Genomic DNA, 25,717 nt, shown 5'->3' with positions numbered 1-25,717 from the left:
GTTTGTGTGGTCACTGGTTCTGCCTCTTTTACAGCTGTGTTTTAAGGAAACATTTTATTGTAGCACAGCTTTACTCACATCAACAGTTATAACCAATATACACAGCCAGAGAAATCATGAGAATCTGAACAGACTGATCCTGTGCAGATCAATAATCCTGCAGGACATGTGTTACTCTGGGTTATTTCCAGACATTTAGCAAGGCAGAAGCAGTCAGTGAAGCACATGCTGTGCATATCTTCTGCCAAAATTCTAACAAAATTTTAGCTTTCTAACATGTACTTTCACTTCTCTTTAGAAAGCGAATAACTGCAATAACTGTTGCTTATCTCTGCACTCTTCGAAGGAAAGTCTCCTTTGAGGGTCCTTCTCCTTATTTACCAGCAGCTACCACACAGTGCTATCCAAAACACCATGAAATATTTCCTAAGAATAGGGATCGGCATAGTACCTTAGATACTGCTGCACTGCAGCTTCACATCAAGTAGAGATGTTTGATGAAAATGCTGTTTGGCATCTGTGGTCTTGTTCATTTCACCTTAAATGACTTGAGATAAATTATCTCTCTAAGCCCCTCCCCCCATGCCTTCCATTCTTTGGAGAGGTCTAAGCTTGTGTCCTGAAGGTCATAGGCTTGGAGGAATTTTCTTACAAGGAAGAAAGATTTTTTAGAACCACCTTGCACATTTTCCCTGGAATACCTATCACAGGGATTACATATTATACCCATATCAGTATTTGCACACATCCAGCACTCACATACCATTTTTAAGTCACACCTACATTTTTTAGTTCCCAGTATAAAGTAATACAACATTAAAAGGACTTTTTTTCCTTCTTCTTTTTTTTTTTTTCCTTTTTTTTTTTTTCAAATAACGTAACTGCATACTCTGGTTTGACTGTCCACAGATCTTCCTCAAAGTACAGCAAAACTCTGTCCATACTAACACAAAAATTCTATTCTTTCACTCCAGTTAGCTGTGAAAGTTGTTCATTACTGTAGTTTTTACCTTTATCTCTTCTCTGTCTTTTGTTTGTCTTTGATACTTAAGAGGGAAAGTTCAGCCTTTCCTCACTGTGCAAACAGTTTCCATGCTAACCACACTCTGCTATCTGCACTTCCATGAGTAGATTAAGAGACTTGAATAGCACTTACCAATCAAGGGGTTTGCACCTCAGGTTTGAACTTGGAGGTTAGATACAAATGCCAACTAACTTGGACAGCTCTTTAATTGACTGGATGTGTGGGATTCATACTCTGTAGGTTTAAATGTGCAAAACATTAGGATCTGCCCTCCATGATCTCAGCTGGCTGCAGAGACTGCAGCTGTGGTATGCACAGCCAGGTTGCAGCACACAGGAGAAACCAAACCAAAGATCAGCATCTGTTTGACACTTTGTAACCGACTTCACTCTTCTCACCAATATTCACACAGCAAACGAGCCGTGAAAGTAATTAAATATGTGTGAAACCAGCCCAAATGTAACTGGGCTTTCTCATGGAATCTTAGCCTCAATTTTGTATGTCTAGCATCAGGTGAGTCAGAGCAGCACTGCAATCTTTTTGATACTTTCCAAAGACAAAATTAATAACCAGACTACTGCCATAAATATATTAAGTAACTTTAATGCTTCTTAGCATAAGTCTTTGTTATATACTTCCATCCATATACTCCAGTGTAAAGGTATTTTATACAATATGAAGTATTTTTAAAAGTATATGGCTCTAGATAAAATGTTCACAAAAGGTTTCAATGCAATGAGAGAATTAGGGGGGAAAAAATCAGCCAGAGTACAAAATCTTTGGAAGAAAAAATCTTCAGAAAACAGATCTATGACAGCATCCTATTACAGTAGTGCAGGACAACCAAGTGGTTCCACAGTCAGAAGGGTTCCACTCACTCCTGTGCCATCCACAAGAACCTGGGTCAGCAGGGCACTGCTGGGGGTGGCTGCCCCTCGGAGATCCTTGTACCTGACAAGTTTAATAAAGTAACCTCCATGGCAGACACCCTTGTTGGCTCAAGGAAAGTGAGTAGGCCTGGGAATGAAGGAAATCCCGTCTTCCCTTACGCAACCACTGCTGGTCTCTGCAGAATAATCAGGTGCACTGGCAAGATGTAGTGAACAAGCTGTTTTACAAATGACAGGGAGCCTTTATTGTCCTAGCTTATCTTTTTGGCACTATTCACAAAAGCAAAAATTATTTACTAGCAAAATAATAAAAAGCTTCACCATGTGCAAAATGACATGAGTGTCAGGGAGCAGAGCACAATGCTATAGTTCAGTTTTGCTAAATCAATTTTCTGTATATAATATTGCATGTCACCGTACACCAGGATATTCAAGAGAGGCTCAATTAAACGTCATTCATGTGAAAAGCAAACTCCATAGTGGGCGGACTGCTTTGCATTCCACTGCTTTCAGCAAGATGTTGCATAGGCATCTGTCCAAATAAAAACACCTTTACAACACTGCAGCTTCAGAATGCAACAAATAACACACTGCAAGAATTGAGGTCAGACATTATTCATTATTTGGTAACATTCCATTCAAATTATATTGACTCACATAATACTAACAAATGCAGCACTTGAAGTAGCAAGAACAAAGCTGTACTCCAACAAAGTTGAACAGTGCAAAAATTCCTGTTAAACAAAAATATACCATGTATATACACACACAACACAAATGCACTGTTTTGTTTTGTAGTATAAATAGATATGATTAGGCTAAATTCCTAAAACTAATAAACTACTGATTGAAAGTCTCAGTTTTCACCTAGTATGGAACACAGTAAGCTTTAAGGCTCAGATGACCTGAGCCAGACATAGCCATAAATGAATATAAAAAGATTTCACTGGATGGTTTCTTAAAACATTTTCTCTGTACATCAAAGTTAATAACATACATATACTAAGTTGGAATTTCAAAATCAGCTTGGGTTCTGATCATGCAAAGGGCAGCACACAGAACACCCATGACTCTACCAGAAGTCTCAAGGCTCTAACTGTGTGGAGTGCACTGTAATGCTGCAAAGCACCTAATCCCAAGGCTTAACAAGGGGGGGAGTTTTTAGCTGCCTGTGCAGTTAACATCTTGGTTTTGTTTCCATTTTCTTCCTCTTCTGGTGTAGCACTGGAGTTTTGTTGTCTGCTAATGACGTATCTGTTTATCCCTAAACTCTCTGATACCTTACAATGAGTACACAGCAAAAGTAAATATCAGAAGGGGAAGAGATGGAATTTTTTTTTCTTCTGAAGAAATCCTGATTAGGGGTCACTTGCATTTAAAGCAGATTTTAGGCAGGAAAAAAACCCAGTCTTTTTAGAATTAAATTACAGTAAAACAGACAAGTAGCACTTAATTTGATCTGAAGTAGAACACATAGGCATTAACCTCTCTTCAGCTGTTATTTAGCCTCCATCTCCTTAATGCCAGGGCTGTGCTGAAACCATAACAAATAGCTGTTGCAAAGGCAAAAATCTAGAGGAGGAGCAGAGAAAAAAAAAGAAGAAAAAAGAAAAAAGTGAATCACACACACTGTTCTACAATACATTTCTATTCTAAATGAATACAGGAACACAAGTGATTCAAAAGGTACCACCTCCAATCAAAATGCTTAATAAGGTAAAGATAGGTTTGGGATCCTCTGAGGTTTTCTCAGAAGCTTCTCTGTAATAACCCCATTTTACTACTACTTCATGTTACTACTTTTCACTTGCTTGCTTCAGTAGACATTTAGAAATAGAATATGAAATAGAATTTCTGCATAAATTATGGCAAAAGTAAACATGTGTATGTACATTGTGTATTTCAATTCTCTTATCTAGACAGATAAAACATCAATCTCAGATGTTTCCAATTGAATGTCTTTACCCCAGCAAGCATCAAAGACAACATCCCTCTAAACACCAGAACTCTTACTTGCAGAAACACAGAAACAACTTCCATCTGACCTCCTTGACCAGATACCCAGCCCTAGAATAACTTCTCAGGCAATGCCAGGGAAGTTGCTCCTGTGCAAGTACTGAACTGGATGGATTTGAATTGAACAATGAAACACAATGAAAGTGAATATGTAATGTGCACTGGACAGAAGAAATGAGAAACTGAATTTCTGAAAAAAACCATTTCTCATATTGTCCGGTGATAACAATGAATTCTGTCTCTTGTAATATACCAATTCAATCATCCTTTGCTTTACATACAAGTGTTAATTTGACTAATTAAAGTTTTGAATAAATACTACACCATAGAAACATCACCTGTAAAAAAATGAACATATATATATTTCTAATCATGGTATAGAAATGTCATCTTAAAAGACAGAATGTCAGCAACCTGTTTTCTTTTTGCCATGTGGCTCACAGGATTGTTTTAATGAAATATTTCAAAGATTCAAAATCTTTTCCTGTATGTTTTGACTTCCTAAATACTCACTTCTGCAAAAATTGCAAAGAAACTGAAGACTACATTTATCTTATTCACCATTCTCCAGCTGCTCTTAATTAAGATACTGAGGCAAGTTACACAAGTCTTCTCCTCCTCTATCCTGGCAGGGATTTGAGGGGCTTGAAGAACTGAATTCTCCCTTAAAAATTAGTATAGAAGCTGGGAATGGTTTCTCAGAGTGCCCAGTATTCTGTTGTCAGACAAAATGACTGCAGTGACCATATATTCAGTGGGATCTGAACACGCTAAACTAGGACTGAAGAGGTACACTTAAGGGTAGAATTTAGGATATTTGCTTAGCATAAAGAACCTCCCTTAGTTCAGGAACAGCTGGAACACCACCTCTGCCCTTGTGCCACCCAGGGATCAGATGTGCTCCAGTGTGTTACTGGCAGGTGGGTGATGTGAGGAACTGTGGCCTTGTGACGCCAACACATTCACGTCACCGCTTCAGGGCCTGGCTTGCCAAAGCTAAAGGCTTCTCCTTTCTTTTCTGCTCTTGCAGACAGAACGTGAACTTTACACCTTCTGTTCATCTGTTTTTATCTTAAGATGAACTGAAAGTGCTTACTGTGCAAAAGTTATGGTGCACAGTTTTAAGGACAACACATAACCACAGAGAGTTTAGAAGCTTAATAAATATATACAACTTCATGGTACAAAAGTCTCTGGATGGAACAAAAAATTATAAACAGTGGTTTCAGTTCTTTAAGTTAAGCCTGACACACCTCTATTCATCCCTGAAGAGTCCAGCCAGGATGAAAACTAAACCCTGATGTATTTTCTGATTCATCTATGCACACCCACATCACCAAATACATTGATTCAGTGATGATGCAACTACACTGACAAAAATGCATTCTGGGCTTAGGCTATCAATAAAAGCACTCTAATAATTGCAATAAGAGACAGCAGGGTCCTGATGTAGTAACTATGTATGTCCAGCTTCACAAAGACATAGTCCAAATTTTTTCATCTCCATGAAATGTTCAGGACTATCTACATGGTATAAAAAAAGCAACTGAAATTCTGAGCACAGGTATAAATTTCATACCTTATCCTCTGATAAAGGCTTGTTCTTTTTCTTCTAATAACCAAAACTGTTTTTACAAAATACTTTGTCTAAAAATTGTAAGCTGTAGTGGCCATGCATTTAGAACAGTACAGTGAAGAGTATCAACTCTACACTATACCAAAGAGTAGGTAGCTATCCCATAAGCATTAGCTAATACCAATATTTTTGCATGCTTCTGTTAGATACTACTTTATGCTGTCAAAGGCAATTTTTTCTCTCACAGCTCCTCTTTCTATTCCAGTTTGCTGTTAAATTCCCAAATTGAATGGCTGGCTACAAGTGCTTGCTACAGACCTCAGTTCCCCAATACAAATATACGAAACACATACCGAGGCTGCTATGCTTATGTTATATTCACGGCCACTTAGAATCCTCTCCTGTGTGGTGGAGTTGAATTTGCGGGGAAAGTGATGCAGAGATGTAGTCGCTGCTTGCAGTAGAAATGCTCCAAAATAAAAGACAAAAGTAGTCCCATGGAAAATAAAATCCTAAAAACCAAATAACAGAATCAGTCTGGGCTCCAATACATATCTAATTCTTCTCATCTCAATACAAATGAAATCCAACACTGAAACATGAAACAAGAACTGATAAGACTAACTTGAGATAAGCAATGTTAAATCCATCTGACAGCTTAACCTGGACATGTTTTCATAGCTTCTTGCAATTATAAGCAGCTCACTAACATTATTAGCGATCAAGGGCAGCTCTCCCTCTCCCCACATTTTATATTCTTTCAAATTAAGAGGCACGTGCTCATGCACACATGCTGACATTTTAGACCACCTTAAAGTTAGTGGAGTTTACAGAAATCTCCTTTCAGACAGATAAAAAAGAAGACATATAAAGGTCAACTCGATCACAATTCAAGCAGTACAATAGTCTTGCAGTCCCATAAGTTCCTTCTCAGCTATAACCAAAGCTTCAAAAATCTTCCCTCCATGCTTAAATTTTGCTTCTGTAAACACCCAGAAACAACTCAGCTTTGACACAGTGAAATCTCCAATGTCCCAATATGGTGAGATCTAAGAACTGAGGCATTTCCACAACTCTCTCTGACTTGGCTCTACCCAGTAGTCAGTAACCTGACAGTTCTTCATGATGCTGGGGAATAAAATGTCCAAGACTTGTGAGGACAGGTTTTAGGATTTACTTCAAATATGCTTCTCTCCTGGCCTTCTCCAGGCAATTCCATCCTCTATGATGAATGTAGGGTTTAAATACCTAACTCTCATTTCTGAGTTCCATTACATACATAAAAAAGGTCAGGTGCCTTTGCAGGCCCTAGTTCAGAGCCCAGTGTTCCAGCAGCAAGATCTAATGCATGTTCCAGTACAGTTTAAAATATCTAAAGTATTCTTCCAACATCTCCTTCCATTATTCAGTCTGAAAAGCTGACATTTGCACTGCACTCAATTCTTGGTCCATACAGTACATACTTTGTGCCTACACCTATGAAGGTCTGCAAAAACCACAGAGACAATTTTAAAAATACATGCAAGTATATGTATGCTTTATGATACCTATGCTATGCAGTCTAACTCCAATACTAAAGTTCACCATGAACTTTAACTTCACTTGAGTGCAACAGACTCTCAGTATGCCTAGAGTGAGAACCCAGGATACTATGTGTGTCCAGCACACAGCACTCACCTGCACTAGAAATTACTGTATGACATCCTTACCTGCTGCCTGTCTGAGAACAAAGTGAGAATGTACTGCACTACCCTGTACAGAGAAATGCATTTTCTTCATAGACGTGAGATTTTCTTTTAATTGAAGAATCTTCTTTTCAAACTCATTACTTGTTCTATATTTGATTGCAGCTGAAGCTACTTAAATCACATCCTAGTCAGTTTTGATAAGTCATGACATAAGCTGCTATTACCAGTTCCTCATTCCACTTAGATCAGAACTGACTGCATACAGGAGAGATATTTTTCCAGAGACACTCTTTCATCTCCTTCATTCTCCTGCCGAACCCTCTAACTTTCTTTTCCTGGCAGCAATTATGGTGAAGCTCTGTAGCATCAGTAAGGTTTCACATTTACATGGTTATTGTTTCTGTGACCAAAACCCTCAAGATCTTATGAGGGACCATTTTTGGGTTTTAGTAATTAGTATCTAGTGCCTAACTCTCCCTTGCTCCCACACTTGTACAATCATTGAAACCTCATACAAAGTGTACATAAAACACTATCTGAGCAGCATGATAACGTAGTTCACATCTAATTTTGTAAATTAGTGTGGTGTGAGTCAGGCTGTAAAGGGCAGTACTTGTCATACCATCTGGTTTAATACACTGATGTACTGAGCTATGGAGCTCCATAAGGTCCATATTTTCCACTGTGTACCATCTTATTTTTAAAATATCTCTATTAGAACAAGCAGATATATTTATAGCACAAGGTATAACTAAATCCAGGACTTCATTTATAGTAACAAAAATAGCTTTAGTGTTTCCAGTAATTATTATTTATTTGCAACAGAAGGTAAAACATCCCAACTTGTCAAGACTGCAAAGAGTTTATTGTCAACAAGTTACAAAACATTTGGATACCTGAAAATAGTGGTAAAGTGTCTTCATTTTTGTTGACAGCTGGAAGAAGCTGTGTTTAAGCTAGAGATAAAATTATTCTCTCTGCATTTATTAAAGATCACAGAATCACTAGGTTGGAAGAGATCTTTAAGATCATCCAGTCCAACCCATGTCCTAACACCTCAACTAAACCATGGCACCAAGTGCCACATCCAGTCTCTTTTTAAACAGCCACATCCAGGGACGGTGACTCCACCACCTCCCCAGGCAGATCATTCCAGTCTGACTGGATGTTAACTGAGTTATGACAGCTTTTTTGATAATGTTACAGATGCAGTTTTTATACAAGTCATGTATCCATTTTCTGACATAGAACATTTTCTGGTAATTTCTTATATACAAGGGGACAAAATTACCAGTACAACGAACTGCCAACATCAAGTAGCCAATGTGCAACATACACACAAGTGTAAGATGAAATTTGTATAGCATTTTCAATCCATAAAAGGTGTTGTCCTTACCCAGCAACTCTTGAATAGATGCATGATTGCAAACTGGCAAACAGTTTCAATGAAACCCAGGACACTATTAATTTACTTTAGTTATGCTCAAGGGCTTTGTTGCATCATAATTTGTGAGGATGTTGCAGCATAAATCCCTGTAAAGGTCTCTGTGATTGTAACTGATTATTAGCCTAATTGCTGCCTGTATTGTGCTGGAAAGCTGATGCTGTATGTATGTTTATTCACTATCAAAGTGCTAAAGTTTGTTTTTTAATAGATTCCAGTCTGTTAGCACTTGATGGACTAACATCAGTGGGCTTTGATTTATCAGAGCTAACATAATGATGGGCTTTGATTTATCAGAGCTCCAAACTCATAAAGCTTTATGATTTGTTTTAAAGAACTTCTGTTTTAAGGGCCTGTCCATGAATCACCTGAACAGAGAAATATGCATAGCTGTTGATATTGAAGCATGCAATTCCAGCTCTGATCAAGGGAAGTGTCAAAAGGAAAATTAAGCTGCCCAGGAGAAAAGTGAAGGCCATCAGCAGATACAGGTAGACATACTTCTGTTTAGAAGTTTAGAAGTTGCAGTGCTTTTGGAAGAATTTTTTTTGAAAATTAAAAATTCTGATCACAGTTATGCCACCTCTTATTATTCACTTCCAGTAATATACGAGAATGTGATATAATCTCATGCTTAACTACTTGAGTACTAAAAACTCAAAGCAAAAAGCAGTTAATGACAACAAAGGAGCATGTAAATTACCAGTCAATAACCTGAAGTATCTATGTGGTTGATACAGCTACAGTCTTTGAGAACTACTGGCAAAAGCCATAACAATCAATTAAAGCAGGATTCAGGCTCTGTCTTCAGTATGAAAAGCTCAACAAAGAATACTTATAGTATTACTTATCTGTAGTCTCACCAAACTCCCCTAAGAAAGATAAAAATGTTAAGTCTCCTAATAAGATGTTAAGCTATATCATAGTGCAGGTTTTTATGTCTTTTACGACCCAAAGTCTAACAGCCACTCACCATTGTTGCCCTAGCTTTGAGGAATTGACCCAAAAGTCACCAGTAGACTTTCTTAGGAACTGGAGGCGACCTTCTGGGTGCTGAAGTCCAGTCTGTGCTATCTCAGACATCACACAGTATGTTCATAAATGCATCCTTTCCTTTTTAATATCAGATATATCTTTCTAGATTCCATTTTTCACAAGGTGTTACTACCACTTCTCTAATAGTCAGAAAGTATTTTCTGATTTCCAGTCCACAATAATTTCTGGCCACTTAAACCAATTTGTTGTCACACCTTGTTAAATTAGTCCTCTTCCTGCTGCTCCTAGGCTTTATGTGATCAGAGAGGACAAGTGCACTCCTTCAAACAGCTTCAAAAGCTCCTTCAGTCTCCATCAAAAAACAGGTCCAGGATTTCCTCTGCCACCTCTATAAGCCTATTCTTTCTTTTTCCAGTTTTGAATTCCTGTTTGAAAAACTTCATGCTAAAGCAGAAAGCCAGGTGTTAAAGACTCAGGATCAACATTTCTCATTAAATAATTTTCAGTTTATAAAACAAAGGGAATCCTTAAATAAAGAAAAAAAACTTACCGCCTGGTTCCAGTTGACAGCAATTCTATTTGCATAACCAAAGAGGAACACAGAGAGGAACACAATGGAGAGGAACCATGCTGTCACTGCCACAAACATCACCCATCCCTGCAGCAGCGGCAGTGGAACTTGGGTAGAGGCGACCAAAATCCAGACTATTGTCCCAAACAGCTGCAAGGAAAGGAATAAGGAGAATAAACTAACAAATAACTTTTACACAGTCCTTTCTGCCTAAGAACTGGTATCACACATTACATATCATCAGATGGCTCTTAGGAACCAAGAGGAAACCCTTAAAAAGTACTCAGAGAACCCAAGTCCTCCTCTCAGAAATGATAGGCACTAAGTGGTGAACAAAGCCACTCTGAAATTCCTAAAAGCTCTTAAAATAGTCTTGAAAATGTGATTTACAAACCCAGGTGACTTGTGTGCTGCTGCTGAAAATTTTACCCTTACTGTAATTTTGAGTAAAACATAAGAAATGTGAAAACAAGGTTCACACACACAGAGACACAAATCTCCCTCTATGTACACAAATTAGCACAAAAAGAATGAACTTCTACTACTTAGGATTCAAGCTCATACTGTTTTGCTTTGTAGTCCTAATCAGATGACATACGAAAAGGAGACAAACAGACACTCATGTTTTCAATATGTTTGTAACACCAAGCTGAAAGAGGATAGAATACAGAATAAGGTGAGCTGTAAATTACACTGTAAAGACTAGAATATAGAGCTTTCCAGAATCATCATAACTTGGAGAAGGATTCAGCAGTGCTAATTTTTATTTCAGCAGACTCCTCATAGCACATGAGTAGTAGGGATGCTATGCTAGGGATGGCCTGATGGGCAATTTATGTACTCTAAGGTTTCCCTGGTTTAATCAACTCTTGGCCTAAGGAACACTACTATTTCTTCCTGTAAATCCTGTCTCTTAATAAAAAAAAAAGGATAAATAGATGATAATTATGATTCACTCCAAGTATATTTGTTTATTACAGAAAGACTGAATTTCATAATCCAACCTGCTAAATCGTGTCAACTAAAAATCTACTTCCAAGAAGCAAGTGACTTCTTTCCTGTTTAAATTCAACAGCTTTACAAACCAGGAAGTCAGAGGTTGCATTTTCAGATTCAAAGAGCTTTCTTTTGTATCACGGTTGGATAAGAGATACCTTTCAAAAGATGCCTGCTATAAAATTAGTTGGTTCCTCTCTGGCGTTACACTGTAGCAGCACATATGTAAAGATGCATTGCTAGTCTCAGTTTAAGGCTCCCATGGGTTTATGTATTACTGTTCAAGTTATTCTCTAGGGTTCCTTTTTTAGCTGTGAAGAACCAAGCTTTCTCTGGTTTCACAAGACTGCAGGTGCAAGTCTGTTACTTGGTGACCAGAAAGTGATGGGCAGTGAGGAAGCAAAAGAGATAGCAGAAAGTGTCTGTTAAACAAAAACAGAGACACATGAAATGTTTTCAGTATTTTGAACGTGCAAACTTGCAGGGTTCCTTAAAAATAAATTTAGAACTGTACTGAAGAGACTACTAATCTCAGCACCCACTGTTGTGCTATTTCGCTCACACTACACCTGTCCACTACAGCTTGGCTGTCAGATATACAATTGGTTGGCCAGCCGAATTAATCTTTTGTCCCTACTGCCTCTGGCCCTGATTTAGTGCCCAGACCTGTGTTTCGAGTTTCAACTTGTTCCTTGCTCAGGTACAATTTTACAGCTTGTGAGGTGGGTTCCAGCTCAGAAGCTGGCGCCCAAGGAGAATACTGCTATGACCATAAGAAAAAAAAAAAAAAAAAAAAGAAGTCAGATGAATTCTACCAAGAGTTTTTGGTTTTTATCTCCCACTAATCGGTGGCACTACAGAGCGTCATACCCAACCTCAGCTCAAAGGTCCTTAGCCCCGTGTACGCCAGCGAGGTCTAACACACACAGGACATTGAACATACTCGTAGGAGTTTGCAGAGGACGCGCAACACGCGCACAGACAAAACCGGGTAGAACTCTTCGCGGTGCCTTTTCGGCTCGGGGGGACAGCGTGGCTCAAAGCCCTCGGCGGCTCCAACAGCCCCGCGAAAGCCAGCCGTGCGCGGAGCCGCCCGCGCCGCGGCCCCGGCCGAGGGGAGCGAACCGCGGCCGCCGCCGCTCCCTCAGGCCCCGGCCCGGCCCCACACCTGCCCCGCTCACAACACGGCAGGCCCGCGGCCGCTCCCCTACCCGGCCCCCTCGCACTCACGATCTCCAGGAAGATGACGGCTCCCGAGAAGGTGCGCAGGATCTCCAGGCCGGAGGGCAGCGTGACCCGCGGAGGCGGGAAGTAGGGAGCGGGGTTGGGAGGCGGCGGCATGGACGAGGCTCCCCTGGGCAACATGTTGCTGCGGCGGCCGCTGCTGTGCCGAGCGCGGCCAGGTGGGCGAGGAGGCGGCGGCGAGGGCGGGCGCAGGTGCGGGCGGGTCGGTCCGCGCCTCCCCCGGCCCGGCCCGGCGCCGGCACCGCCCCGCTGCCGCCGCGCCTCGCCCGGGGCTGGGCGGCGGCCCCGCCGTGCCGGGCACCGGGGCTGGGACCGGCCGCGGCCCGCCGCCGCCTCTCGGCTTCCCCAGGAGCGCGGCGCTCCGCATTCACGAGCCCTGACTCAGGCCGGCCGGGCTCGGGGCGTGATTTCCTAATGCCGGTTTGCAAAAGGTTGTTATTTACCTTCTGGTCACGGATATTTGGGCTTCGAAATTGCGTGGCCGCACTTTTTGGTTTTGGATTTTTTTTTAAAGGACCCTACTAGGTTACCCATTCTAACGACTGAAAATACTCATTTGTATCTTCTTTTTGTTCAGGCTGACTCAACTGTGCACCACTGCTTAAAAGTAGTAGAAAATGTAAAAGCTCGGGGAAGAGAAAGGTATAGATTGACCAGATCACTTAAAATTCATTTTTTTCTTACAATCCTTCATACAAGCATCTTCTTCAGATGAAGGATGTACCATCCGGCAGCACTTCACCTATTTCTCCCATTGTAAATTAGGCTGGGATGTCCTGCCTCTGGAATGACCAAGACTGAGTTTCACGCAGTGTTGTCCTATGCAGTGTTAATACTCCACACATACAGCTGCAACTTTAGAGATTACATTTTAAGAAGGTTTCGTGCAAGTGTGTGTAGATGTTCTGGAAGTTGAACTAGCTTGGGCATGAAGACTATATTCCTTTATTTTTAAATGCATGATGTTTCTTGGATATGCTTTTGTGATGACAAGAAATGCCACAGACTGAAATCCCTGTCTTCCCCACTCCAGTCCAAGCCCTAGGCGGAGAGCTGTTGTCTCCATAAAACGGGACTCATCTGTGTTTCTGCCATACCATTCTGTACGTAATTACGTTTGTGTTGCTTTTGAAATGCATTAATAGCTGCTTGGCTCTGAAATCATGGCTTCTAAAAGCGAAAGAATGCAAACTTTTGCTTCTTTCTTGTGCTCTCTTTTCATTCCTATGCCCCAAGTTCAAGAGGCTGGATGCCTCTTGAACTCTTAAGTAGATGTGGGTTTGAATCCCCATTTGGTTGAAGAAGGCACTAAGCTGAGCCTCTCCTTTTTTCTGAGTCCTTTACCCCATCACTTACCCAATAAGATAATATTTTTTTTCCTAGACCTACTTTAAAAGTGAACCTTGTGTCCCATCCTTTTATTTTCAGGACAAGACTCCAGGCTCTGGAAGTGCATGCCTACAGGACCTGTTTTGGATGTGTTTTGGAAAGAAATGTAGTTCAGACTTGTGCCTAAATGATTAGGTGTAGGGGGTTTGTTCTTGGAGTTGCATTCTGGAGACTGTATGTCCAATTAATTTCACAGTCTGGCCGTAAATCTGTTAAGACTGCCCTGCAGAGGGAGAAATCTGAGTGGGTGGAAAACAGGGTTGGTTAGTTTATGATTCAGAACAAGAAATGTGATTGTCCTTATCTTACACAAAGGAAGTACAAATAATACTTGGTCATAAACATTTCCAGTGTTATTAGCCAGCTGCACAGTTAATCTGTGTGAACTCCAGAAGTACTGGATTTTACTAATGATTACATACCATGTGCAGTCACTTTCTCTTGCTTGTAAATGCCATTTCTTTTTACGCACATTCCTTATAACATTTACTTTCTTGAAATTTAGTCAGTTTTAACAAAAAAGTCCAAATTTCACTTTGATAACTAGGTATAGATACGCTGAATAGACTTTTGGCTGTGCTTTTTCCTAAATCCTAATAATTTAAATTAAAGTAGTAGGATTGCTTTTATACTGACCTGTGTACTGTTTGAATCTTTAAAGAACTAGATTTTTTTAAGAGATTAGTGTCAGGATTGCATTTTTAAGTTTCCACGCAAAAGCACATGTTTGTGTTGAACTGCTTTTTAATAGCATTTTTTGTGTAACTGTTTGGCATGCTACAAGGTAAACCAATGATGCAGCTTCCAATCCACCAGAGTCAACAAGTAGACAGAAGTATATTGATTCACTATGTGTAGGAAAGTCTGTCTATACAACCACAAGGACTAAAAACCGCTCTTAAATGGCTGTAGAAAGCTCTTTCCCCTTTGTGTTCTTATGTTTATGGCAGTCTAATGTAAAGAAGGCATTGTCACAGAACTAATAAGCCAGTTGCTATCAATTTCAGATTATGAAAAATAGTTGATGATTTAATTCCACATATAGTGGTTTGTATATTATATAGGGAAATTAAAGTATATTTTTTGGAATGCTGTAATTCCTCTCCCCCAGGTGACCAAACATTAAGAAATGCAGTAAGTTGCAAAAATCTGTAGTCAGCTAAAATAAAAGATAAATTAGCATTTTGAAAAATGTATACATCATACTGCATATGAAAATTACTAACACAGTGTGCAGCAAGATTCAGACTACCTTTTCACCTTTTGTGATGTATGGCATGATACTTCTAGAAGAGCTGAATATTAGTAAGGATACTAGAATAACAGGTAAAAGTAAAGTAACACCTTATCTGAATATGTTATAAGGAGCATTTCAGGAAGAGATATAATCTCATGTCCTATGTTACAGTGTGCACAAGAGTTGTCTGCCAAAGTGGTCAAAGAGATTGAAAATACAAACTAAATAAATGAGAGTAGCCCTGTTCTCCTGTGGCTCTGTTTATGCACAAGCAGATTTCCCCAAGCCAGAGTGGAGCTGAACAAGGTTTTCCTGACAGTATTAGGATCTGCTTCTTTCTTCCAGTTTCTTTCTTGTTCTGGAGAAAGTTGTCCCCAAAAGTCATCTGTGTTTCTTTTAGATTTGCAAAGCTGCTCTTTCTTAAGATGGAACACAAACTCTCCTACTCCTATAGTTAGTTACATGTCAAAAATAGAAAGCCTGGAGCTGATCATCCAAAACGGGTATTTTGTTTATGGATGATTTAATTTAACATGCTTCTGGAAATTACATGCAGGATTCTGATCTCAGGCTGGTAACAAACTCTGGAGTCATTCCCCTTTAGCCGGCAAAACTAAATAGGCATAAAACTGGTTTCTGTAAGATGAGTGATAAGGAGAGCCTTTAGCATCATTTGTGTAGTGTATTTACTCAGTGGTAACAGAATTTCAGGATCACGGTTGGATCTATGCATACTATGAATTAGTGTGTAAATACCACCACATTGTTGAGGTTTCTTGGGAGGCAGTGCAGCAGTTTTAATTTTTAACAGGCAGGGCCAGGCTTGTGAATGAATGCTGCCCCTTCTTGCATCATTATACTAAGGGAAAAACAACTGTTGAAATCTCTTACTTCATCCACTTAAACTGAGTTTGGGATGTGTGCTGAGGGGAGGAAGTGAAGGAAATGTGCCATCTGTTTGGTCCACCAGTGCCGGGGATGGCTGGTTACCAAACCAGTCCCTGGAGCAGCTTTAAGCAGTCTCTGAGCTGCTCTCAGCAGTGATTTCTGGCTGGCTCATCAAGCTATGGTGGTACTTTGGAGATGGCCTCTCCATGCAGAAATGCCTTCTGTGCCCAGAGCTGTGGGGTGAAAGGCATTGACCTGGCTACTTTGGCTCTCAGGGTGCCCTTTAAAGCAGGGAATCCTTTGCTGGCTGATTAGGGGTGTTTGGGGCTCCCTTCACACAGGCAGTACACAGCTGGAGGCTGATGTGGAGCCAGGGACCCTTCTTGGTGCAGCAAACTGGTGTTAGGGACATCACGCTGAGGTTCTTGACCTGTTCTCATAACATTGTTTTCCTGTTGCTAAGGTTGCCAGCACTTCATTTGTTTGACTTGTTGGTCCTGCTGTTGTCTAGCAATATAGTATAACCTGCCAAGGGCAAATTTTCCTTTAAATTACTTTGAGAAATTCCTTTTAGATGTGTAAGGATGCAGAAAAAGTTAAAATGTAGAATCTCATCATAGCATTAAGGAGGATCCTGACCTGAGATGGTGCAGAAGGCGAGGTGGATAGAGAGGGACGTGGCAGAGCAAAGCCAAGTTGCCTAATGGGAAAATGTCTGAAGAAGTCAGTGTTCTGCTCTTGGCTTAGATGAGCCAGCAGGAAAAATGGTTTGCGTGGATTGTCCTCAGAAGAGAGTGTGTACATCTCAGAGGCACAGACTGGGAGCATAACATTGTTGTAGATAAGGGATGAGTAAATAGCACTGGTTGTTTATGACAGAATTGCCCAGGGAAAGCAGTAGATAGACTGCACAGCAGCAATACTTTTTCTGTCCCCCTCCAGCTTCATGGTGTAAAAGAGGACCGGTTCAGCTGGTTGCAGAGGGGCTGAAGGAAGATGTGCTAAATGCTGCCACTGCAGGATGCAGCACAGATCCGTGCCATTGGTACTGCTGGTAGCATGGGCCTCTTCTCACTCTGTCAGCACTCAAGACTTGATGTAGTAATCTAATCTTTGCTCATAATGTGTTGGCCTCTGATCTTATCTCTCATTGGGCAGCAGTAGGTATCCATTGTTTTCATGAACTATCAGTGCTTTCAGGAAGTCACCTTTTTTCTCAGTTGCAGTTTGTTTGCCTTTTGGGGACTTTGGTTTATTGAACAAAATCCTGGCTAAAATTCCAATAGAAGGCGAAGGATAATTAGGCAAAGGACAATGGTGGCTTTATTTTGGGATGACTAAATTCAGGAAGGAGAAGCATGGGGACATTAAAATATGATTGTATAAAAAACCACTGTAGAGGTTTGAAATAGCATTAAAATGCCACTGCATAAGGAGCGAGTCCATAGATTTCAAAGCACTCTGAGTTAATTTGTAATAAAAAGGATTTATCAGTGTTACAATGTATACACATAATTAGGACTCACCTGATGACTGTTAGTAGGATAGTAAAGAGCTCTTTGTATTTGAGTATGGGGATCGTTAAAGGAATCATAAGTAACTTCTATATTTTTAGTTAGTTTCAGTTTGCTTAAAACAGCAGGGTCTTATTCTAATGACATCTGTTGTTACTTAGAGTAACTGCTGGAGTTATAAAGCTGAGAGGGAGCTCTTCAGCTACCGTATCACTGGCAGAGCTATAATCCTTTTACTGACTATGCATCATTTCAAAATTGTCTCCAAGCCTCCAAGTGCCTCTGGTGTTCACAAAATTAATTAATTTCAGTACTAACAGAACAGTTTAAAAATAAACACAAAATTTATGAATCAGATGCATTGCCATATTCTGGATTCTTTATGGAATATACAGTACATGGAATTTTTACTCTTTTAAATAATAAATGGAAAACCATTAGTGGGATTTTTCTTTTAGATAAGAAATGCTGATGCAGCTTCTAGAAACCATCTGAGCCATGCTTCTATATCTTTAGACACTCTGTTGCTGCTCCCATATTAATTAAAGGGAAAAATGAAATTATCACAGTTGTTTGTACTGAAAGAATATTGATTTCATTTTAAAATTCAAATTGTTCATAAAGAGTTGTTTTATCATTCTTATGTATAGGTGATTTTAGGGGTATTGGTACCTGGAGTGTAATTTTCTTGAGTGAAGTTTACAACATTTTATGTCCTGGAGGACTCCAGGGGTGTCAACTGACATAAATGATTCATGATGTATCAGCATTAGTCTCTCTTGTTTTTTGTTTGTTTGGTTTTTTGTTTGTTCATGTTTTTTTTCTTTTTTACTTAGAGTAAGTAGAAATACATGTTCTCTAACCTTGAACTTTGGATTTTTGAGTTTGCCCGCCCTTTGCAATGATAAACTCCCATAGGACAGTCAGGTATTTTCAGGAACTGGATGCCCCTTACAGAACATGAACCTTCCTTCTAATGCTTGATTTTCCCATGTCAGACTGAGAAATGCTGCCTGCTTATGTGCTCAGATCCTCTTAAAACCAGTCCCGATACTGATGGCAAGTATGAAACAGTAGCTTTTTCTGAGCCATTAGGTCTTGAAGCTACATCAGAAATTAACATGAGAACAATATCTTTATTTCAGGGAATTACTGTGAATATATTTCTGCAGGCCTATCTCAGCTGTTTAGTTCCTGCTGAACCTCGCCTCAGATTCTTTCACAATGTTTTTGTAAGCTTAAGTATTTGATCAAGTAGGTTTTGATTCACAGGAGAGCAAATTGGTTTGGGTTTTTTTATCTTTTCTTTCTTTCGTTCATAAATCCTAAACTAGTTAAGCTGCATTCCTGTTGGCCTGACGTCCTCCATGAAGAAATAAGTGTTACACACAGTTATGTATGCAATTTCTGGATAGAAAACAATCTGTGGTTCCTCTGGCAGGTTTAGCTTACGAGTCATCAAGGAAGGAGAGATGGTTTGTGCTATCCTCATGTTGAGTCAAACTCTGCTAAGATGTGGTTTAGACTATAAGTTAGGAAAAATAAGTTAGGAAACTATCTCACTTTCCCTCCACGATTTTTAATGTGACAACCACATTAGTATTTTGTTTCATTCACAGTTACTGATGATTTCTTGTATTCATTGATGCCTGGCTTTGTGCTTTGTTTCCTGACATCTTTCAGGATGGACATACTTATGCACATGCTTCTCCTATGTAGAGAGTATTTTCATCCACTACAGTAAATAACTTCTGACAGTGGACTTGCACATTTTTCTCAGATATGCTGGATGAGAGGAGAGAAAAGGATGGTAAATTGGCTACCAGGTAAGTTTTGTAATTTATTTACAAGGCAGTAACTAAAAAATAAAACTAAACAAACTTGAAACAGTAGACTACCTACACCTTTAAACAAAATTATTTTTCTACCCTGGAATTTGATTTGGAAATGGACTTTATGTTCACATATCCTTCAGAGTGTTTACAGTCTGTAGCACTGCATTTCAAATACTTGAATAGCCTTGCCTTTTTCTGCCTACCAGTAATTTTGTGGAGCTATTTAAGTAGCTTAAATTTTAATCCACAGGTATTTGGAAGAAGGATGAATCAGTGGTCAAAAACACACAGCTCATTAATTTTACATAATAGCAAAAGAATAAATAGGTCAGTATTCTGTGCATTACTTTACTAATAGGATAGTATAATTGCTTTGTAGTTAGCCTTTATGAAGTACTTTGAAGATGTAATATGTTGTACAGGACTAATGTGTTCATACATTTCTACATCTAGCTATACTCAAAAAGAAATACTTAACCTCACATGTAGTCTTTTTGGGTTTCTGGTGCACAGTGAAAGAAACCAGGCTGGGATTCAGCTGATGAAATGTCTATGTATATCTCCAGTTACCTGGCTAGACCCTCTACTACTAACAGGAAAGCAATAGCATCATTTCATGAACAATTTGGGTTTGTACTTTAGTAGGTATCTGGATAGAGATCATAGGAATCACTTGTGACTGCTTTGTTTTTGGTTTTGCAGAAAATGTGTTTCTGCTTCTTCAGGTCCCGAGAAAGTTCTCTCTCTCCTGCAAACATGGACTTGCAGAAACTCTGGCATTCCTGAGCTATTGAATTGAAATTTCTTGTTGGACTTACTGACAACATATTAGATTATTTCCTGACAAACTTTAAAGCCTTTTCAAGACCTAGAAATTAACTCACAGTGGGAAATAAATCCATTAGCTTGCATGATAAGCATCTGCCAATTCTGTATTCACATTTTTTCTGTAATGTTTTACTTATTCTTCTACTGGCTGACTGATCATCATTGTGACTCCTTCCACCCTCCCCATAGTAGAGTGTTCCATGCACTCCAGGAATGTTGTGGGAAACTGATCTGAAGACTTCTGTTGGGGAGTTGGAAAAGTTGGGAAAATGAGCATCTCTTTCTAGAAAATTTACTGCTGAGAGGTTAGTAAGATAACAAAGCTTCTAGTTTTGCAGCATCTAGTAAGAGGAAAAAAAATGAACAAGGTATTCATCACTGAAATATGCTTTCAAAAAGATATTATTTATGCTTTTTAGGACTCTATGTCCACATCAATAAAATCAAAGTAATGATTGACATCTGACCACTTTTAAAAAGTTATGTTTGTTTTGCAAAACACATAAGTAAAGTGTGACAAAAGAAGACATATCATGCAATTGCATCATTTGAGGTTGTGTCTCTCAAGATGCATCTAAGACATACTGCCTCATACCAATGAGGAGCTACAGTTCCTTGACTCCCCCAGCATCTGTAGGTCTGCACTTGATTAAGCACAGGACCTCCATGGGATCTAAGCACAGATCTGGCACTGAGGATGCTGAGGTACAGCACTGAGGGCCTTAGGGATTCACAACTCAAAATGCTCATGTTCACACACACACCTGAGCCAAGACAGCTCTGTGTAGTCAGCTGCTGTGTGTCAGTAGGCTGCTGCTGCTGTCTGCAACATTGAGTGATGTGAGTTCCTGGTCCCACCCACCTAAAGATCAATTGAAACATTTCCTCCCTATGTTGAAAGATCTGCATGGAGCAACCTTTCCAGGCCAGGAGTGGGTGGGGCCTGGAGCTTTAGCTGGGTGCACTGCACACAGCAGGTAGGCAGAAATTCTTTTACGATTTGCTGTTCTCCCTTGCCACAAAAGCATAAAAGAAACACAGATTAAGCTACTACTTTGATCTTATTCATTCTTTTATTCCTGTGTTGAGTAATTTCCACAAGACTTAAATAAATAAGAAAAGATGGGGGGAAAAAAGAGAGAGCAATTTATGGCTTGTGTGCCAATGCAAACCTATTAAATCAAGACAATCTGGAGCAATGCTTTCCAAATAACCATGTAATCCCTCTCTCTGGGACACGCTTACTATTTTTGTCATCATACGTGGTATCAAATTGCATCTCAGTAACCATTTTAGCCTGCTGAACTACAATTGCAATGTACTTTTTAAGACTGTATGTTAAACTACATAAAGATGCCTATATATTTGTGTGACTGTGGTCAAGAATGTGGCAATTAGCCTTAGGTGCTAATATTTTTTAAGTTATTAAAAGCAGTGAAAGAAGTAGAAAGAAAGAAAGAAATTGATCAGCTGAATGCCCACATGAGACTGTTTGAAAAGCTTGAGGAAAATGTATTCTAATGAGATATATTGATTCTGTGATCATTTTTATTAGAGTTAGTCTCTAAAACATTATATTTGCCATAGATATCCATGCCTTATATATGTTATGAGCCTCAGGAGAACAGGATGATAATGCTTGTACTGAGTGACACTCTTCAGAGTACAGAAGATCATAATTTCCTGGTTGTCCAAGAGCAGGAAGCATGGTGAAGGATTCTTGCTTTCTTGGGCAGCATTGTTTTCATTGCACATCTACAAGTAGCATTGTCAGGAGATTGGTGTGGCTGAACAGGGAGCTTGGTGGAGCTCCAACAGGAAAAGGGTAGTATGGAGGAGATAGAAGCAGGGACAGGCTACAATGGAATAATTAGAAGTATTACCTGAGTTTGTAGTACCCTTGGGAGATACAAAACCTAAATGCAGTTGAGACTTACATGGGAAGCACAACAAGAAGAGCTTCCAATGCTTTGTTAGTATAAAAAGGCTGAGGAAGGAACATGTGGAATCATTGCTGAATGGAGGCATAGTGACAGCAGACATTGATAAAAGGGAGGCATTCTAAGGTTTATTTGCTGTCTCTACCACCCACTATCCCATGAATCTTAGGGAAAGGGCCTATATGCTTAGGGAAAGGGTCCAAAGAGAGCTACGAGCAGTAATGAGTATTTAGCTGGGGATTACTTGAGGGAGCTTGACCAGAAAACATTGTGGGAGCAGACAGGCCACATCCAAGGTGACAAAAAAAAAAAAAAAAAAAAAAAAAAAAAAAAAAAAAATTAAATATCTCTGCAGGGCCACTCTGTTGCATCAGAGGGGTTATGGAGATCATGGAAGGTTCTTAATAACTGGAAATTGGTAAATGTTCACTGTTTCTTCAGGAAGGCCAAAGACAATCTGGGGAACTATAAACTGATCAGCATTGCTTTGGTCCCTGTGGAACTTAAAAGGAGTGGGTCCTCTTGGAGCACATTTCTGGGCATATGAAGGAGAAGGTGATTAGAGACAATCAGCATGGATCTACCAAATGTAAATCATGTCTGACTGCTTGATTGTATTTATGCTTCTATGACTGGATTTGTGGATGAGGGGAGAGAAGTGGCTATCATTTACCTCAAATTTAGCAAGATTTTGACATTGTCTCCAACAACATTCTTATCTCAGTTGGGATGGATGTTATAGTCTGTATGGCTAAAATTTCATTGATTTGGCTCAGAAGAGAATAGTTAAATGAGTTGTTCTCTACCCAGACAACATTTTCCTGTTTACCTAGTAGAGTGCCACAGGGATCTAGACACTGGAACAGTCCTGCAAAACATCTTTACCAGGTACTTCAAGGACGAGATGAAATCCCCTTTCCTCAGGTTTGCTGATGACACCAAATTGGAGAGAACAGTGAATATGCTGTGGGCAGTACTACCATACAGAAGAACCTAGGCAGGCTGGAGGAATGGGCCAAGAGGAACCTTGTGAAATTCAGCAAGGACAAATGCAAAGTTCCTGTCATCTGGTAATGCTGAGCCCTTGGAACAATACATGCTGGGGGTGACTGGCTTTACTGCAAGGGCTCTGGGGAGTCCTGGCAAGACAGGACATGGCCTGTGCATCAGGAGTATGCCCTGGCAGCAAAGAAGGTAATGGCATCCTGATTGTGCTGGAGAGAGCATAGCCAGGAGCTTGTGGGAAGGGAATATGCTCCTGCTCAGCACCTGTCAGGCCACATCTAGGCACTGTGTTGTTTTGAGTCCCTCCAGTAAATACGGAGAAATTGGAGCCAAGTTTAGCTGAGACTCCCTGGAATGACTGGAATCAGAGCCACATTAGGTGGAGCTAAAGGAACTGGATTTATTCAGCCTGGAGAAGAGGTGGCTTCAGGTGAACCTAAGAGCAGCCTGCCAGCATCTATGAGGGTATCCTCAAGGAGACAAAGCCAGGCTCTTCACAGTGGTAAGTTAAGTGGTAGGAGAACAAGAAACAGCAAGCATAAATTGAAACAAGAACATTTGGCTTGGGAATAATGGAAAGAAAAACATGTGAAAAAGTTATACTGGGATTGGGTAAAATGGTTTAGGTGTCACACATTAACAGACCATAAATAGTGAATAGTCAGACACCATTTCCTATGTTCCTGGCTCCATCCAGTAATGTATAAGCCTAAGATACTTTACTCACCACAGTGAATTTCCATTGGTATAAGCCTAAGATACTTTACCCACCACAGTGAATTTCCATTGGCTAGCAGTGGAAACCTTTGATGTAGCCCAAATTCTTAATTATAGCAAGCATTTTTTTTCTGCAAAACATGGCTATAATATTTCAGTTAGTTAAGGCTCAAGCCTGTGTCCACAAGGCATGGGGCAGGCACCTACCTGCCGGGTTTCCTCTGTGGTATAGGCTTTTTTATTTGGCCTGGCCTATGAGTTGATCTTCTTGGCAGAATTTATTAAGTGGAGCTAGTGCTGCAGGAATGGACTGCACAAGCACCTGCTCACACTTATGTCTGGCTGGTTCGAATATTGGACATCTGCTGTGCTCCTCTGCTGCCCCTCTTCTCTAGTTAGCAAAGGAACTGCCGTCCCAAGTCTGCTTGTTTCAGCTGATGTAGCTCTGCCCCATGTTCCAATAATACATAGTGGGTAAAAGGATTTGGTTTCTTTATATTTTTCTGTGTAAGAAATTATGAAGTTAGTGTGGTAGTAGAGGATGAGGATGGAAGAACTGGGCAGTCCTAGTCTTTCCATTGTAGAAACCCAGGACAAGTTCTTCACTCATTTCCTCAGTCAGCCATGCAGCCAGAGGCTGCAATAGTCATTCTTTTCTGTACATGGAGCATGGTCCAGGATTACTCATAACTCATAGTCACCTGAAAAATCCAAAAGTTTAAGTTTAGACATGTATTTCCTGATTTTGAATGTCTTGGAGAGCAGCTGGTCTAATCTAAGGCAGAGCTTGATCCTGCAGTAAACTATTGCTCAACTTTCACCTTCCCCCAGCTCTGAGTTTCCTCCTAAAGAACAGGAAAATGGCCTAACTGTGATGGATGTAGCATTAAGGACACCTCTAAATTTTGTCAGCAGTAGTCTCAATATGGCCAGAGGGTTTCAGACTATGGGCCTCCAGTCTAGTAAGTGTGTTTTGGCGGCAGAAGTAAAGATGAAGTGCGAAGAAGTGACTGTGCCTACCCACAGGGATATTACCATGCCACTTCTACATGAGTGGTAGGAAGACATCTGCTGTGAACGAGGCCAGCAGCCTTGGGCTTGAACTTCTAAAAGGCATTCTTTTTCCTCAAGAAGCTTTTTCTCGAATTAGTTATTAATTCTTTATCATTACCCATTAATGCTTCTAAAACCAAAGTGTTTAGCTTAATGAGTTTATTACAGTAGATCCTAGAAAGTGTAATACTGCCTAGTTTTGAGGAATATCAATTCCCAGAGAGGGAACAATTCAGGCTGAGTTATGTCATGCAAAGTGAACCTGTTTGCCCAAATACTCTCATAGCGTAGAAGGGGAGCAATGAAAAGAAATGTGGTCCCACCCATTTATTCACAGGTCTGAATAGTTTCCTGGAGGGTGTGTAGCAACACAGATAATTTACTACTGGTAGCAACAGAAGGTTTTCTGGAGCAACAAGTGTCAGAGAAACCAGATTATAAGAGTGATTCTGAGTCAGAGAGTCACCTGGGATGCTCCTGTGTTGGTCAATGCTCAGAGGTAAACTTGGAGTCAAACAATAAGGCAAATGGTTTGGAGAATTCTCCTGTTTAGGGTGAGGCTGAGGATATATGATTGTTTGGTTGCCTTTGCAGTGCTGTTCTGAGCAGCAGAAGGAAGACTCAGAGCTGATCCTCTGCATTACTAGCTGATGGCATGTCCAGCTCTTTGTATACCCAGAGGAGGACTATGTGCACCTGGTGCTCAGTGACCTGCAGAGAATGTTGCTGTGTGGTGCCAAACATTTAGCATTCTCCTTCCAGATATCTTTCCTTAATTTTTAGTGTTAAGTGGGAAAGAAAACCTACAAACTTGCATTGCAATGGCCCTGAGGTTTCTCTTGGAATCTCTTGCTATGAGAAAAGG

General features: G+C 40.1%; 1 protein-coding gene across 1 annotated transcript; it reads right to left on the bottom strand.

Annotated features, from left to right (window-relative positions):
* Positions 1-1,607: 1,607 nt before the first annotated feature.
* Positions 1,608-12,637, bottom strand: MAL2 (mal, T cell differentiation protein 2). The gene is made up of 4 exons (XM_066335178.1): positions 12,432-12,637; positions 10,185-10,355; positions 5,860-6,018; positions 1,608-3,486 (listed from the first exon to the last, which is right to left on the bottom strand). Exons 1-4 carry the CDS (start codon positions 12,564-12,566, stop codon positions 3,406-3,408), a joined length of 546 nt encoding a protein of 181 aa, XP_066191275.1. The 5' UTR covers positions 12,567-12,637; the 3' UTR covers positions 1,608-3,405.
* Between the last annotated feature and the right edge of the window lie 13,080 nt (positions 12,638-25,717).

The sequence above is a fragment of the Sylvia atricapilla genome, chromosome 1, assembly GCF_009819655.1.
Source record: "Sylvia atricapilla isolate bSylAtr1 chromosome 1, bSylAtr1.pri, whole genome shotgun sequence".
Taxonomy (NCBI): Eukaryota; Metazoa; Chordata; class Aves; order Passeriformes; family Sylviidae; genus Sylvia; species Sylvia atricapilla.
Note: the sequence above shows the minus strand (reverse complement) of the source record. Positions and strands in the feature narration are given on the sequence as shown.